The 16,839-nt window shown below is 50.4% G+C and overlaps 1 protein-coding gene and 2 non-coding genes across 3 annotated transcripts; 1 reads left to right on the top strand and 2 right to left on the bottom strand.

Moving 5' to 3' along the window:
• Positions 1 to 760: 760 nt before the first annotated feature.
• LOC132360583 (phenylalanine--tRNA ligase beta subunit-like) lies at positions 761 to 6,753 on the bottom strand. The gene is given in 3 exon segments (XM_059915664.1): positions 761 to 2,732; positions 2,735 to 3,309; positions 6,629 to 6,753. Coding segments are annotated over 2 exon segments (1,764 nt in total). The 5' UTR covers positions 3,285 to 3,309; positions 6,629 to 6,753; the 3' UTR covers positions 761 to 1,518.
• On the top strand, positions 6,699 to 6,788 carry TRNAY-GUA (transfer RNA tyrosine (anticodon GUA)). Its single transcript is given in 2 exon segments — positions 6,699 to 6,735; positions 6,753 to 6,788. It is a non-coding gene; the product is annotated as a tRNA-Tyr (tRNA).
• Positions 6,789 to 11,595: 4,807 nt separating this feature from the next.
• On the bottom strand, positions 11,596 to 11,759 carry LOC132361261 (U1 spliceosomal RNA). Its single transcript, XR_009501566.1, has one exon. It is a non-coding gene; the product is annotated as a U1 spliceosomal RNA (small nuclear RNA).
• Between the last annotated feature and the right edge of the window lie 5,080 nt (positions 11,760 to 16,839).

Here is a 16,839-nt window from a genome sequence, read left to right as displayed (position 1 = left end):
CTGCCCTTGGTATACGTTAAAAGATTGCATTCAGAGACTGAAGGAGGAGGCCATGAAAAGTGCCATCTTTGTGGGACATGCAGATGAGATGTCACACATGCCTCTAACAGTACAAATGAGAAATAAGATCTTTAAAACGGCCCCTCCAAGCTACAAGCATGTCATTTTAACTCTTTTGTTAAGTGAAACAGGCGTTCCCATCAATGAAGTAATTGATAAAGTTTGCCAAGTGGGTGATATAGGAGAATGGAATTTTGAGAGGAAAGAGGATAGGAAACGAAAGGAATGAAAGAGTATCCAGAAAGGACATGTTCATGGCCCTCCTCAAGGAAGGAGTCCCTAGAGAGAAAATTGATGGTGTGGCCACTAAAGAACTGTGGGACATGTACCGTAAGAAGGGATTGGATGTAAAAAAGGCCTCCCAGAACACGTCAGTGAAAAAAAAAATCAGGAGGAGGGCCCCAGACTATAATTTATACAAGAACTTGACACTTAAGTTTTCTAGAATAACTGACATTGGAAATGAACTAAACTGAAAAGGTAGTGATTCTTACAGTTACATTATTCCAGTCAATTCCACTATGCACTCTCAGTATACAGACATGGTCTGTAAGTCGAACAATTATTGGTGATTATTGGCAGACCTCCATTACTTTAATACCAAAGTAAAGATGTTATGGAAAAACCTGAATGAACTTCTTGGCCAGCCCAATGAAACTAACATGAATCCACGTCCTCAAGCACTAAGTTTGACACGAAGAAAAATGTTTTTAATTTGTTAGAGTTGAATTACAATGCTGTGCCAATCTCTTCTGTACAGCAAAGTGACTCAGTTATAACGTACATACTTTAAAATACTGTTTTCCACTATGGTTTATCCCGAGGGTTTGTATATAGTCCCTTGTGCTATAGAGTAGAACCTTGTTGTTTATCCCTTCTAAACATAACAGTCTGCATCTACCAACCCCAAAATGAAAATGTTTTCACTGGCTTGATTGTAAGGATCTATACAGAAAAAAAGGAATCCCTCAGCTACCTCGCAAGGCCAATACTTTCAACTTCACTACGATAGAAACTCAAGTCAATATAACTGCTGAGAGCTTAGCTGTTAAAGAACTATGGTAAAATATATCCAAACTGCTGGGAATTCTATCGAACTTTGCGGAGTGAAAAAACACTTCGAGAATTCCGTTAAGTCACAAAAAAGATTCTCCATCACACAAGTTTTTCTGACCATGGTTTAAAAAGGCGTTCAGTTGGACGTCACACAAAATCACCGCATTGAGCTTTAACTACAATTTTGTGTGTGTGTGTGTGTGCGTGTGTGTGTGCGTGTGTAGTACAAGCTGGCCTGACGCGGGGATGGCAGTACCACCCACGGAGCCAGACACTACTTTCTACTTTATTCAACATTAACGCACAAGTACAAGTGGACTGACTTACTGTGGGGACAACTAAAGGGCACCTGGGAGGAGAGAGGGACCCTCGGGGCGAGAACCACACAACATAGACCCATCTTCACAAAAAGGGCTCAGTGTTGATTTCCCCGCAAGAGCAGGGCATGGTCAGCTCGAATTTGGTGATAACATCAGGATGAAGGACGCCCAGCTTCCCGATGCTCTGACCCCGGGCAAAGATCTCAGCACATCACCCGGGGAAGAATGCAGGGCTTTCTGATACTTTGATCAGGTATCCTCCCTTCTTTTCATGAGGAGGCACATCAAGTAGCTGCGTGATTCTGTCCAGAAGCCCATGGATTATCTCAAACCCAGAATTCTTGTTGTAATAAACAGCACATAGATGCCTGTAGTTTCTTGCACCTACATCTCTGCTAGAATCTTTTCTTACAATGTCAGAGATCTCAAACAGTTTCAGAAGAAGGGGCATCTTCCGATTCACAGCTATGGTCTTTAGGAGGCCAAGAAGAAGGGTTGTGTGTGCCACCTGAAATTCAGCTGTTTTAGGATTACTTATGTGGACTGCCTTTGTTGCAGAGATATCCAAACCCAGTTTATCAGCAATATCTTCTTGGGAGCACAGAGCAAAGGTAAGTGCCTCAGTGAATCCAGCAGCTGCCATGTTGTGTCTCAGGAGTTCTGTGAGTTTATTTAGGGGAAATTCATTATCTATGGTGTATGTTTTCCGGAGAGTCATCTGAATGTTGTTATATCCGTAAGCAATAGCTGCATCTTCTATGATATCACAGGTGTGGATAATGTCATCTCTGGTCGGAGGGATTTCGATCTCAATCTGATCCCCATCGCCTATGACTTCTGACTTTAAACACATCCTGGTCAGAAGCTTGGTAAGATTTTCTGGAGTTTCTCTGACCGCAACTTTTTTGTTAATTAGATCAGCTCTCACCATCTCCTTTCGATAAGCCAGTTCTGGAAAGGTATGTAATTTTCCATTAGGAAAAACTACCTCAGCTGCTTCAACTGTAAATTGATTCTCACAATATTCACTGAACGTGGTAACAATGATATCAAGAACTATTTTTGCCTTAGTAAAGTCAGTCCCTGTGCATTCAATAAATACATTTCTAGTATTTACTGTTATTTTGGAATGCTTTCCATTGATGGCTGGAGGCATTGAAAGGATGACACCATTGGTATCATAGATAACCGGATACAGAAGTTTATTTTCAATTATATGTGAATAATGTTTAAGGTGGTTGTCAGTCTTGTATATGTTCATCAGTTCACAGGCTGTATACTCCTTGGTCTTATTTAGGGCTTGAATTTGATATCGGAAGGTTTCTTCGCAGTATAAGTAAATGGGCCTGACAAAGTGTCCAAGTCACGGGTACCAATAGCAACCAAGGCTCTTTTCCTGCAAATGTTCTGATGTAACTTCTCCTGAAGTTCAACGAAGCTGTCATATCGGTCTTTAGTAAACTTTATGTTTCGGAGAACCGCTGCAACAGCGTACGAGCGTATTTTAGCTGTCTCTTCTGTGATGATCAATTTCTGGATTTCTCCATTAGGCATTACCCGTTTATACATTGGAGCCTTTATCCTTTCTTTGAAGACCTGAAGTGCTCGAACCAATCCTTACAGACACAGGAGATCACATCTATTGGCAAGGACATCAATTTTGTAGAGAACATTAGAGGCCCCCTGTGCCTTTTCATTACCTTGTTCCTTACTTAAAATTTCTTTCTCTGATGTAATTTCATCGAGTTCCAGACCAAATTCAAAGCATAGCTCATTAAATTCTCCGTCCGTGTAGGGCCGGCCCAGAGCTCGGAAGAGCAGATCGCACTTTAGGCTGACAGTAGGCATGGCGAGTCCGGCCGACAATTTTAAACTATAAAAACGATAAACAAATTAACTAGTACAGTTAAAAAGCTTCTCCCCCTCCCGCCACGAATGACTCAGCACTGATAAAACACAGTTGTACAAGGCCCCATTACATAAAATAAGTACTTATTTTAAAAACAAAAAACCAGAGAAAGGCTTCAACGCCGGTGCTGGCTAACAGTAATGACGCACTCAACTTTCTCACATTTAGAAAAACTGCAGCTGTCAATACACCCCAAGGACAACGTAAAAGGTTTTTTTTTTTTCTCTCTTTATCTAAGAGCTTTTTTCCCAAAAAAACACGGACTGGTAACCACTAAGCCTCCTGGCCCCCTAAAGACAGCACCAACACCTCCCCCGCCACCCTATTCTCGGCCCCCCTCCCCCAATACCTAAGCGCTCGCCCCACTCTGCACGCACGGTCACTTCGCTCACGCCGCCCCCGCACCCTCCGCCGCTGCACGCCCCTCGCCCCGGCTCCGCCCACCCGGGGAACAACCCGGCAGCCTCTGCGTGTCCACACGCAGGACGCGGAGGCCCAGGCGGAGGGGGACCAGCAGCCTCTGCGCCCCTCCTCATCTACATACGCCACGCCCCTAGCGCGACCTTCCCGGCGCCCTGTTCTTCCCCCTGGGGGACACCGGAACGAGTGTCTCGTGGCGGGGGGGGCGTGGGCGCGCGGCGACGAATCGAGACCTGGAGGGGGAAGCCGGGAAGACGGGAGCTCGCGGCGCGCGGCGCCCTGCAGTTGAAGGGGTGGGTCGGGGCTCGGGTCCGGTCTCGCCTTGCTTTCAGCCAAAAGAAAGTTTCAGCCCATTTTTGCCTTCGCCTGTTCGAACTCATCTCCTAGTAATCGAAAACTCAGGAAAGGCCTCTTTGCCGGTTGACGTTAAGCTCTAAAGCCGCCTTAATAAGAAAGCGTGGTAATGTTTCTTCGTGGTGTCTTTCTAAGGAAAAGTGACGAAAGTGCTTCAGGATGTGTAGCCTAACCTAGTGGCGCTGCGACGAAAACCCGGGATTCTGTTGCAGAGAGAGAAAACCAGGTGAAAGCGCCGAGCTGTCCTCTCCACCGCAGCCGGGGGAGGAGGGGGGGGGGTCCCGGGGGGTCCCGGGGGGCTCCCGGAGCGCAGTGCTCAGGGTCAGGCGCCCTTGCCCTCCGGCCTCGCCCCCTCCTGCTGCCCCAGCGCGCACATAGGGCGGCCCCGCAAGTGTCCTCAGGTCCTTTCGGATTTGGACTCTGTCAAAGAAAAACACAGGAGACAGTATTGAAAGTGGTGAGAACAGATTTGATTCAGTAAGTACTGACAAGAGGGGAAAGCGCTGACTGAGCTCCATTCAGAATTGGGCGAGGGGATCTGGGCGTTTTAAAGGAAGAATGAGAGGGAGGGGGCTCAGTAGAGTCAGAAGCGAAAAACTACAAAGGGTTGGTCAAAGGTATAGACGCAGGTCTTTTGTGTTTGTCAGCGGGCAGTTACTGAAGTTAGGATGGCTCAAGGCACAGAAACTGGGAGACAGAGGCCCTATCCTTCCCGATTACACTTCAAAGGAATGGCTCCCAGTTCTTGAGAGAGACACTTCGGGGTTGTAAGAGAACCATATTCACAACTGTAGGTCCTTTTCAATGAATGCTCTAAGGAGGGGAGGTCAGGCGCCTGTGTCAGGTGTTGAACTTTCTCAGGCAGGCTTTTGTTTTGTTTTTTAAAAATATTTATTTATTTAGGCTGCGCCGGGTCTTAGTTGCGGCACGCGTGATCTTTTTTTAGGTGCAGCATGCGGACTTCTTCGTTGAGGCACACGGACTCCTAGTTGCGTGCGGCATGCATGCGGGATCTAGTTCCCCGACCAGGGATCGAAGCCCGGCCCCCTGCATTGGACCACCAGGGAAGTCCCTCAGGCAGGCATTTTAATGGGGGATGGAGGTCAAGCCCAGGCCAAGCTTCTGGTCTTCTGGCCTTCTGGAGGCCAAGCTAGAGTCTGGTCAAGTCTCTTAGTGCAGGAAATGGTTTGGATGGGTTGTTACCTGCGGAGAGTTCTGCAGTTCTCCAGTGAAGAAATTCTCTGTTTTGTGATCACGCAAGATAACGCTGCACCTTCCCCCAGGGCAAACCCTGGCTCCTGGCCCCTTCTTTTATACCCTGATCTCCTCTTTGATGACATCGGGCATTTGTCCACTCAACAACTGTTTACGGCATACCCTGTGCTAGACACTGTTCAGGAATTTGGGAACAAAAAGGCCTCTTGCTGCTCATATTTTGGTTAGAGACGGGCGTGTGGGGCGTGGGAGAAAATCGACAATAGACACAGTAGGTAAATTAATTAGTATGTTAGGTGTTAAGAGCTATGAAAAAAGAAAAAAAAAATTGAGGAAGGAAAGGGCATGGGGAGTTGTTGTAAGGGGGCAGGCTGCTGTGTTACGTTAAGTGGTCGGAGGAGGCTCCCTTGAGAAGGTGCCCATGTGAGCAGACTGGAAGGAGGTGAGGGAGTCGGTCATGGGGCTGTCTGGGGGAAGAGCATCCCTAAGCAGAAGATCAGCTAGAGCAAGGGTCCAGGTAGGACTGTGTTTGGAGAATAGCAAGGAGGCCCTGTGTACAGGACAAAGTTTAAGAGTTGTACCAAAATTAAGTCAGAGAAGTGACTGGGTGGGGTTAAGAACTGAGGGTCTTGTAGACCTTTGTAAGGATTTAAGTCTGAGTGAACCAGAAGGTTTCGAGAAGAGGAGTGGCTTGATCTAAGCACCCACCCCCATCCCGCCCCCCACCCCGCGAAAAGGAAAGAAAATCACTGCGGCTGTAAAGGTGGCAGGGCGAAAGTAGGGAGATCAACAGGAGACTTGCGTAACCCAGGCAAGACGATGTCGGCTTTGAAGGGTGGCAGAATGTGCCACACCAAAAAAATGCCACTTTGGCCAAAGGATTATTTTGAACTAAAGGCGCTTCAAAAGCACCGGGTGGCTAGGCGGTTGGCAGCCGGCTCCCCGGTGCCCCTCCCTGTGGGTTCCCCTCTCGTCTGCCAGGCCTCCCCCTCCCCACGGGCGCATCCATTTCGCCAACGCCCCTCCCCTCGCCCTCTTCCCCGCGTTCTGGCCGCGGACCGCCGTGGTCCCCACCTGTAGAAAGGGGAGGGGTGTGGGGAGGGGAAAGGAGGCCACAGGTGAGCGCGGGGGCCCAGGCATCTTGAAAGTCGCCGCCCCGATGCCGGCCACCACCAAGGCCCGGCCGCAGCCACGCCGCAAGATTGCCCCGTCCTCCCGCCCGCACCGGGCGGCGTGGCGGCGCGTGCACCGCTCTCTTCAAAGGGGCTTCCAACCAGCCCTGGGCCTGTCTCACCTCGGGCGTCCCAGTGCCGTGCTCCGGCATTTCCAGTAAAAGTTAAGGGCCCGGGCCTGGCGGCGCGCACCCTTCGATAGCTCAGCTGGTAGAGCGGAGGACTGTAGACCCGACACGTGTGGACATCCTTAGGTCGCTGGTTCGATTCCGGCTCGAAGGAGGTGCCCGTCGCTTTTGCGCCCTCGTGAAGGGCACCCCCCCCCCCCCCGGGGCCAAGCCCCGCCCAAGGCCCTGAGGCAGCGCAGCATCCTCTCTCCCCCGCCAGAGGCGGGAAAGCCTTTGGGGGACGCCCGCACAGCCACGGGGGGCCGTGGCCAGGCAACACGCCTGCGCCTTCCTCTCGCCCGCAGGCCACACGCCCGCCCGCAGCCCGGTTGCTCCCGCCTTAGCGCGCAGCCCCCCGCCGGCCCCAGCGCGGCCCGCGCCCTCTCCACTTTTATTCACCCACCGCCCCCGCTCTGCTCGACGCGCGCACATCCCTGCCGAACAGGGGGGCACGCAGGAGCTGCCCACCAAAAGCCCTGGAGGCCGACAAGCGCACAGGCCATCACACGGTCAGGGACAACCACGGCACCCTTCCTGAAAGCCCCCTCTCACTCCCGGGCTCAGTCCCCAGCTCTGCCCCCCAAAGGCAGGTCACTGTCTCTGTCTCTCCCAGTCACAGTCTTTCAATCTCCCAGCCTCTCTCTCTCCTTCCCTGTCTTTCCCATGGTCTCTACAGGTACAGACCTGGGGAGACAGAGAACCTTCCCAACCGTCTTAATCTATTTGTGGGGCAGAACTGCCACCCCGAGATCTTCCAAGCCACATTCTGCCACCCTCCAAGACACTGCCAATTGTGTACCTGCGCGGAAGCTGACACCGGCAGGAGCAAAACGCAGCAGGGCTCTCAGTGGGCCTTGACGGTGCCGATGAGAACCTTCCAGGTGTCCTGTCAGTCTGAGGACAGGGCGGGGGAGGGGGGGTGGTGTGGCCCCCTGGAAACCTCAGCTTTCATATGCCTTCGCACCTATTCTGGTAGCCGCTGGAGGGGTTGAGCTCCCGCCGAAAGAGCAAAGATTGCTCACACTGTACAAGGGTGGGAAAACGCCCGCACCCATTCTTCTGCTACATCTGATGGAGATAGATAGATAGATAGATAGACAGACAGACAGATAGACAGGTAGATAGAAAGGGGGTGGGGCGGGAGAAAGAGAGAGAAAGGAAGATTGCCAGCAAAAGCACAGACAGAGCTCAGAGAGCCCTGAGAGCCAGGGGCAATGGGAGCAGAAGGGTGGAGGGTGGGGTGGTGGGCGGGTGGGGAGCTGCCATCATGGAGGGGCGCACAACTTCACCTCCTTGCACAAACCACTGGCCTGTGGCTTCTGACCAGCTGGCTACCTTTAGCCTTGGGTCCTTAAGGCCGAATTGGCGGGGCCAAGAGGAAGCTGCCGAGGCCCAAGCAGAGAGCACCCAGGAGGAAATGGGCCGGGCTTTCAGCAAGAAGGAGCAGCTTCACCTTGGGGACAGAGCCTGGTTGGGGTGGGATGTGTGGGTGCCGAGAAGAACGCCGCGGGTGGTCCTTGCCCCTCCCTTCCTGTGGGAAGGAAACGCCGGAGACTCACCGAGAGGAGTCACAGCAGAACCCCGATGGGAGCGTGGCTCTCTGAAACCTCGGGGGCCCAGCGCTGCCTTCCCCTGACCCCTGAGCCCACAAGCCCTTTTTCGGTTCTGGTTCTGCCTCTCAAACCGGAGACTGCGTTTCCCCACACGTCTTCCTCTCCTGGCAAGCTCCTGTGGCTGCCCCCCCGCTGCGGTCTCAGCCCTCCTCACGGTCCCACTGCTAACTAAGAGGGGCTGACCTGGGGTCTGTGGAGTCTCCCTGGGTCTGGGAGGCCGTGCCACTGCAGGCTGACAGGTGACCTTCAGCAAGAGTCTATTGCTCTGCAGCTGCAGAAAGACCTCAGCCTCACATGTCACCACCTGCAGAGACCAGCGGGTGAGGACCAAAGAGAGAACCTCAGGCCTTCGTTGGATATACCCCCGACGGGATGTGGAGGTGTGGAACCCTTGGGAACCTGGCTTTGGGGGAGTGGGCGGGGTGCGTGGGTTTTGGTGACCGGCACAGGGGAGTGTGAGTCTCAGCACGGCCAACTCTTCTTGTCTGGGTGTCACAGAGAGTAGCAGGGGACCTCTGAGGCACTGCCCCTCACCCTCCAAGGGGCAGAGGTGCCTGCTGCCCGGTCAGGGAGCGGCGACACACTCAGCTGAGGGAAGGCCACTTTGGTGTGGCTTGCCGTGCCTCTGTGGGACTTTTGCTGGGTGGGTTAGTGGTCTTGGGTGGTGGGCACACACCAGGTGGGATCCGAAACGTTTGTAAGGAGTCCAACCTGGACACCTGTGCCCTCTGCCCCTCCCTCTGGACTCCAGTGCCTCTCCAGGAAGTCCACAGAACCTTGACCTCTTTCAGGAAGCAGCCGCCTCTGCCAAAGGAATCGGGGTAGGTGGGCGAAGGAGGGGAGCCAAGGCTGGATATCCACGGGCCTTGTGGAGCCCTGGATGTGCTCTCTCCTGAGAAGCCTGATGGTCCTTCTGCATCGCTCCCCAGTAAGCCTCACTGCGACAGAAAGTCATGGTGGGCAGGAGGGCGGAGGGGCATATCAGCCCCCAGGGGAGGCGAGGCTCTTAGGTGGGGAAAATACAAGCCTGGAACATGCAACTGTGCCCAAAAGTGAAGGAATGTACAGCGACTGATTCGGTGGCATGTCAAGCACACAAGAGCCAATTCGAAAGGGTTCCCACTGCCAAATCAAGGTAATGATAATAACGGAATATAATCCATTGAGTAAAATAGGTACAAGGGCCTAACAGCAATGACACACCAGATTCTGGTCTCTAAGTATCATTCTCCAACAAAAGGAACCAGGGCCAATAAAAGGAACCAGGGTGGGCTTCCCTGGTGGCGCAGTGGTTAAGGATGCGCCTGCCAATGCAGGGGACACAGGTTCGAGCCCTGGCCCGGGCAGATCCCACATGCTGCGGAGCAACTAAGCCCGTGCGCCACAACTACTGAAGCCCGCGCGCCGTGCTCCGCAATAAGAGAAGCCACTGCAGTGAGAAGCCCGCGCACCGCAATGCAGATCCAACGCGGCCGAAAGTAAAAAATAAAATAAATTTATTAAAAAAAAAAAAAGGAACCAGGGTTCCTCGGAGACTCACTTAACCACTTCTTTGGGTTTTCATCTACATACATGCAAAAATCTGCATGTTTTCCTCCTGTTTAAAAAAAATTTTTTTGTTGTTTTTAATTAATCGCTGTGCACGAGCTTTCTCTAGTTGCGGCGAGCGGGGGCTAGTCTTCGTTGCGGTGTGCGGGCTTCTCATTGCGGTGGCTTCTCTTGTTGCAGAGCACGGGCTCTAGGCGCGCGGGCTCAGTTGTTGTGGCTCGTGGGCTCTAGAGCTCAGGCTCAGTAGTTGCGACGCACGGGCTCCGTTGCTCCGCGGCATGTGGGAATTCTCCTGTATCAGGGATCGAACCCGTGTGCCCTGCGTTGGCAGGCGGATTCTTAACCACTGCACCCCCCGGGAAGTCCCCGCTCCTGTTTTATATCCTTTTAATACTCAGGCCCTGCCAGAGACCCTCAAAGGGTAAAAAGTAAAGTTTTGCCTCCCCTACAGCTTGAAGCAGCAGAAGCAGTAGATCAAGAGAAGGGGCAGGTATGTGAGAAAAATAAGGTGCTTACACTTGACTTGCATTTTTCTGCTATCTGTAAAAATGATCACATTCTCCTAAAGTGATAAGGAGCTGAAAGAGGCTAGGTTGGAGGCTGATGGCGTGGCCTGGTGCGTCCCCTCCCAGGGCTCAGGGACTGCGTTCCGGTTTTTGGTTTTGGCCGTAGTAGCTCTCACCCTGGGACTCAAGCAAATGGTGTTCAGACATATTGCTGATGAAGCGGAACGGGGAGTGTTCTGTGATTTCTCTGTAGGAAGGACACAGTATTATTCATCTTACCTGGACTCAGAACTAGAACCTGCTGGGGAACAGTGTCCGTTTTATTTTTAAGCCTGAGATGAATGTTATAAATACACATTGTATGTACGCGTGTGTGTGTTTGCGTATGTACATATACCTCTCTCTCTCTCTCTGGGGTGTTTTGGCTAAGCTCATCGGCTTGGGGAATCTCAGTTCCCTGACCAGGAATTGAACCCAGGGCCGTGGCAGTGAACGCACAGGGGTCGTAACCGCCGGACAGGCAGGGAATTCTGTCCGTAGTTCTGTTTTTTTTTTTTTAAATTTCACTTACTAAAACTGGGTGATTTACGATATGGTGCTAGTCCCGGATGTAGAGGTGCGGAGTGTTTTTCATTGTGTTATTACTTGAGGACGCAGAATAAAGTTCAACGTTCTATTCGGGCAAACTTCTCTTTCTTCCTACATAGCGTTCCACATTCATCCACCTCCTACTCCTAACTTATCTTTCTCCAGAGCTTTGTTTTCTGTGCCTGTGGGGCGACTGCTATTTTTGAGTTAACTTCCCTTACTTGAGAGATTTTTACACGTAACCGGTTTATATAACGTTCGTTTTCATCTGATTTTGTTAGTGTGATGTGCTGGTTTCGCTCATGTTGCTGTAAACGTCAGTACTTTTGCAGACTCTGCATCCTTCACAGGCGTAGACTTTTTTTTTTTTTTTCCCACTGCCCGACACTGCACACGTTGCTGGTGAACAGCAAAACGAGCCACAGAAACGTTAAATGACTCGGGAAACTTTAACATCGGTTCAGAAACCAACAAAGCACGGTTTGTTGGAAGGTCATTGCAGATGACACACTGTTGTGCTTTTGAAAACCCCCTATAGAAGCACACCACTCCGCACAAATCAACTTTTTAAGCCAGTTAAACCACAGGACTCCCCACCCACACCCAGCACGAACTTCAAACACGCACTGCAAAAAGCTCTGTTCTATTCGTTTACCAAGCCGAACGCCAGGGGAGAGCGCGAACGCAGTCCCCCACTACCACAAATTATGCAGTCGAGTTTCCCACATTTGGGGAAATCGCAGGGGTCAGCACATCCGGAGTGCAATGGATAAGCCTCGCCCTGGGAAAACCACCTTCGTGATCATGGTATCTCCCCTGCCAGGTAAGTATGAGCCTCCCGCCCACCCTCGCCCCACACCCTCGCGATCGCCCACCTCTTCACGCACGCTCACTTCCCTCACGCCCTCTCCGCGCCCTCCGCCCCTGCATGCCCCTCGTTCCGGCCTCGCCCACCCCGGCAACAGCCTCGCGAGTCCTCGGCTGTCCACACGCAGGACGCGGAAGCCCAGCCGGAGTGGGACCAGCAGCCTCTGCGCGCCTCTCTATCTGAATACGCCACGCCCCTCTCCGGAAGTCCCGCGCCTCTAGTCTTTCCCCAAGCCGGCTGAGGACAGCAGGGAGAACGCAGGAGGCGTCTGCTCAGAGTCTTCGACTTAAAATGAACATTAGGTTCTTGTTTAAAGTTAGATTGAGGGGTTTCACTTTTCGCACCGTCTACGTCTAACCTTTTCCCCTTTGGGAAATCGCTATGTTTGGGGGCAGTTAGCCCTCAGGCGGCTTTCTAGTCTGTTACTCTCTCTTTGGCTTGTGTGGCCTCGAGGAGCTTAGGGCAGGTTTCCTTGACCTCCAGGTTTCTCTAGATATGACGCATTGACGATGTTAAGCGAAAAATATAAAGTGCACGCATATATGTAGTATGCTACCCTTTGTCTATGAAAAATGTGAAAAAAAGAAAATTATACACCGTCTGTCAAAAAGAAACCCAGGAGTGTTAAACCAGAACTGATGAAATTACCTATATGGGTGAGTGCAAGGAGAGAGTGACAGTTTTCTGAGCGTACCTTTCTATGTAATTATTTTGGGAACGCTGTTAACATTTTGGATATGTTTCTGAAACACAGGGGGAGGGACTTCCCTCGTGGTCCAACGGGTAAGACTCCGCACTTCCAACGCAGGGGGCCGGGGTTCGGTCCCTGGTCACGGAACTAGACCCTGCATGCGTGCCGCAACTAAGGGTTCACACGCCACAACTAAAGATCCCACAGGCCACAACTGAAGGTACCGCGTGCCGCAACTAAGACCCGGCACAGCCAAAATAAAGGAAGGAAGGAGGAAGGAAAGAAAGAAAAACTGCTGCTTAAAAAAAAGTACAGGGGGAGGACTTCCCTGGTGGCGCGATGGTTAAGAATCCTCCTGCCAATGCAGGAGGACACGGGTTCGAGCCCTAGGTCCGGGAAGATCCCACATGCCGCGCGGAGCAACTAAGCCCGTGCGCCGCAACTTCTGAGCCTGCGCTCTAGAGGCCGCGAGCCACAACTACTGAAGCCCGCCCGCTCAGAGCCAGGGCTCCGCAACAAGAGAAGCCACTGCAATGAGAAGCTCGCGCACCGCAACGAACAGTAGCCCCCGCTGGCCGCAACGAGAGAAAAGCCCACGCGCAGCGACGAAGACCCAGCGCAGCCAAAGATAAATAACATTTTTTTAAAAAATACAGGGGGAAAAGACCCTAAAATTGGATATAAGTACAAATGAACCTAACTGTATCTCAGATGACTAGTGTAACCACACTGGAGTAGAAATAAATAACCAACCGAAATGACTTTTGAACACAGTACATTGACCATAACCGTTTTCAACTCTAGAGACAAGAACTGCAAATACTGAAGTGTCCCCTAGTAGGTTGGTATTTCATAGCTATGTGGTTGTAACAGTTTTGTACCAATGCTGTTGTATTGTAGGATTGAGCTAATGAGTAAATGGAGGCTGGGAGTCAAGGTTCTCACTGTTGAAGAAAGGAGATGCAAATACAGAATGGCGGAGGGCAAGGAGGAACCATGTGGTGTTAAGCTGAAAATTGGAATTGAAGATATCAGTACAGGCCCATTATTATTTTTTTTAATTAATTAATTTATTTTTGGCTGCATTGGGTCTTCGTTGCTGCGCGCCGGCTTTCTCTAGCTGCGGCGAGAGCGGGGTCTACTCTTCATTGAGGTGAGCGGGCTTCTCATCGCGGTGGCTTCTCTTGTTGCGGAGCACTGGCTCTAAGCGCGCGGGCTTCAGTAGTTGTGGCACGCAGACTTCAGTAGTTGTGGCATGCAGGCTTTAGTAGTTGTGGCACGCGGGCCCAGTTGTTGTGGCTCGTGGGCTCAGTAGTTGTGGCTCACGGGCTCTAGAGCGCCAGCTCAGTAGGTGTGGCGCACGAGCTTAGTCGCTGCACGGCATGTGGGATCTTCCCGGATCAGGGCTCGAGGCCGTGTCCCCTGCATTGGCAGGCGGATTCTTGACCACTGTGCCACGAGGGAAGTACCTGGGCCCCCTTTCTTTCTTCTTTTTTTTAATCCTCTTTATTGGAGTATAGTTGCTTTACAGTGGTGTGTTAGTTTCTGCTGTATAACAAGGTGAATCAGCTATACATATACAGGTATCTCCACATCTCCTCCCTCTTGCGTCTCCCTCCCACCCTCCCTATCCCACCTCTCTAGGTGGACACAAAGCACCGAGCTGATCTCCCTGTGCTATGCGGCTGCTTCCCACTAGCTATCTATTTTACATTTGGTAGTGTATATATGTCCATGCCACTCTCTCACTTCGTCCCAGCTTACCCTCCCCCTCCCCGTGTCCTCAAGTCCAGTGTCTACGTCTGCGTCTTTATTCCTGGGCCCATTATTTTTAACAGATATAGATATGTGTAGGGAAACCCACTGTCCTGATCCTGCTTTCTAAATGTCATTCTCCACTAAAAAGAACCAGGGCTCTTTGGAGAAACAGGTGATTTCCAGGAGTCAGGGAAGGTACAAGATGAGCCTGGAATATCTTGTGCCAGAAAAGGCTCCAAAAATTATATGGACATGTCAGAAGGACACAGTAAGCCAACCTGAAGGGTCTTTCATAGGCCCAGTATGAGAACAACCAAACATCAAAATAAATGAAAACAGTCATGGATTATAGACAACTAAACACAGCCATGAGTTCACGTTGATTACCTAGGGAAGGAAGGAAACTTCTTCCTTACAACAGAATGCCAACTAAGAAATGTGGAATGAAGGACAGAATTAGAAAATCAACATCTGGCAACCATAATGCAAGTCAACAGTGGATACTAAAAACTATTGGGTTAAGGTTTTGTAACGGATATTTACATATCCTCAATTATCTCCACACAAATTACTTAATAATTACGAGGGGCAAACCTGGTGAACACCCCCAGTGGCAGAGGGTTACAATACTGGCCCCGGTACCATGTTCTTCTGCAGCACCCTCCCATGTTGACTCTGGGCTTGGCTATGTGACTTGCTTTGGCTAATGGAACATTAGTAAATGCGATGGAAGCAGAAGACTGAAAAACAGTTGCTCGTTGGGAGTCGCTCTCACCTGCTGTCCTGAGACCACCATGAGAAGAAGCCTGACTTAGCCTACTGGAGGATGAAATTACGGGAGTGAAGATGAATCATGTCAACTGAGGGCCTTCAGACTGACCCGCCCCACTGTCCCACGAGCTGACTGCAGCTGCACGAGTGGTCCTACATCACAGCTGCAGAACTGCCCGGCTCAGCCCAGCTGCAGTTGCTGACCCAAAGAATGGTGAGCAAATAACATGGTCACTATTTTAAATCACTAAGTTTTAGGGTAGTTTGTTACACAGCAGTGGATAACTGATACACCACCTTCACCAAGTAATCAATGTTAACACCACCAATAACTGAACAAACTGACTTCACGTGCCTGCAGTGTGATGCCCAGAGGAGGACACTGGATTAATTTGATAGGGCTGTCATAATAAAGTACCACAATCTGGGTGGTTTAAAACAACAGAAATTTATTCTCTCACAGTTCTGGAAGCTACAAGTCCAAACTCAAGGTGTCAGCAGGGCCATGCTCCCTCCGAGATTCTGGGTAGAATCTTTCCTTGCTTCTTCCTTGCTTCTAGTGGTGACAGTCAATCCTTAGCTTGCAGCTACATCACTCCAATCTGTGCTTTGTCCTCACGTGGCGTTATCCCTACGTGTCTCTGTCCTTACATGGCATTTTCCTCTTATAAGGACAATATTCATAGTGGATTAGGGCCCACTGTACTGACCTCACCTTAACTTGATTGTATGTGCAAAGATTCTACTTCCAAATAAGGTCGCATTCATAGGTATCAGGGGTTAGGATTTCAACATATATATATATTTTTTTGGAGGGACATAAGTCAACATGTAAACAGATACAGTACCATTTATGTCGTCTACGTGTCAAAAATGCGCACTTGAATGTGAATGCAGGACAACCTAAAAACCAAGGACATTCTACAAAATAACTGGCCTGTAATTTTCAAAAATGCCTGCATAATGAAATAAAACGATGGGCCTGGGGATTATTTCAGGTTAAAATGGGTTAAAGAGACAGGATACAGAATGCAACATGTGATTTTGAATTTTCCTTTGCTATAAAGGACATTCCTGAGACAATTGATAGAAATGGAATAATGTTTATAGAGTAAATAATAATATTGCATCCATGTTAATTTCTTTCTTTTTTTTTAAATGGTATCCATTTTTGTTTTTTATTTTTTTTTAATTTTATTTATTTATTTATGGCTGTGTTAGGTCCTCGTTTCTGTGTGAGGGCCTTCCCTAGTTGCGGCAAGTGGGGGCCACTCCTCATCACGGTGCGCGGGCCTCTCACCATCGCGGCCTCTCCCGTTGCAGAGCACGGGCTCCAGACGCGCAGACTCAGTAAAATTGTGGCTCACGGGCCTAGTTGCTCCGCGGCACGCGGGATCCTCCCAGACCAGGGCTCGAACCCGCGTCCCCTGCACTGGCAGGCAGACTCTCAACCACTGCGCCACCAGGGAAGCCCCCATGTTAATTTCTTGATTTTTATAATTATCCTGGGGTTAGATAAGAAAATGCTCTATTTTTAGGAAATACACACTAAGAAAGGAAACTTCCTGAGACAACCAGTAATCAGAAAAGGGTGCTTAGGACTTCCCTGGCGGTCCAGTGGTGTGGTTAAGCCTCCCCGCTTCCACTGCCGCTGGGCGTGGGTTCCATCCCTGGTTGGGGAGCTAAGATCCCGCATGCCCCACGGAGCAGCCAAAAAAAAAAAAAAAAAAAAAAAAGAAAAGAAAAGAAAAGAGAAAGAAAAAAGGGTGCTACAATACGTTTCCTCTGATCTTTTCGCAGTTAGGACCTCAGGAAACCTTCCC

The sequence above is a fragment of the Balaenoptera ricei genome, chromosome 2 (assembly GCF_028023285.1).
Source record: "Balaenoptera ricei isolate mBalRic1 chromosome 2, mBalRic1.hap2, whole genome shotgun sequence".
NCBI lineage: Eukaryota > Metazoa > Chordata > Mammalia > Artiodactyla > Balaenopteridae > Balaenoptera > Balaenoptera ricei.
Note: the sequence above shows the minus strand (reverse complement) of the source record. Positions and strands in the feature narration are given on the sequence as shown.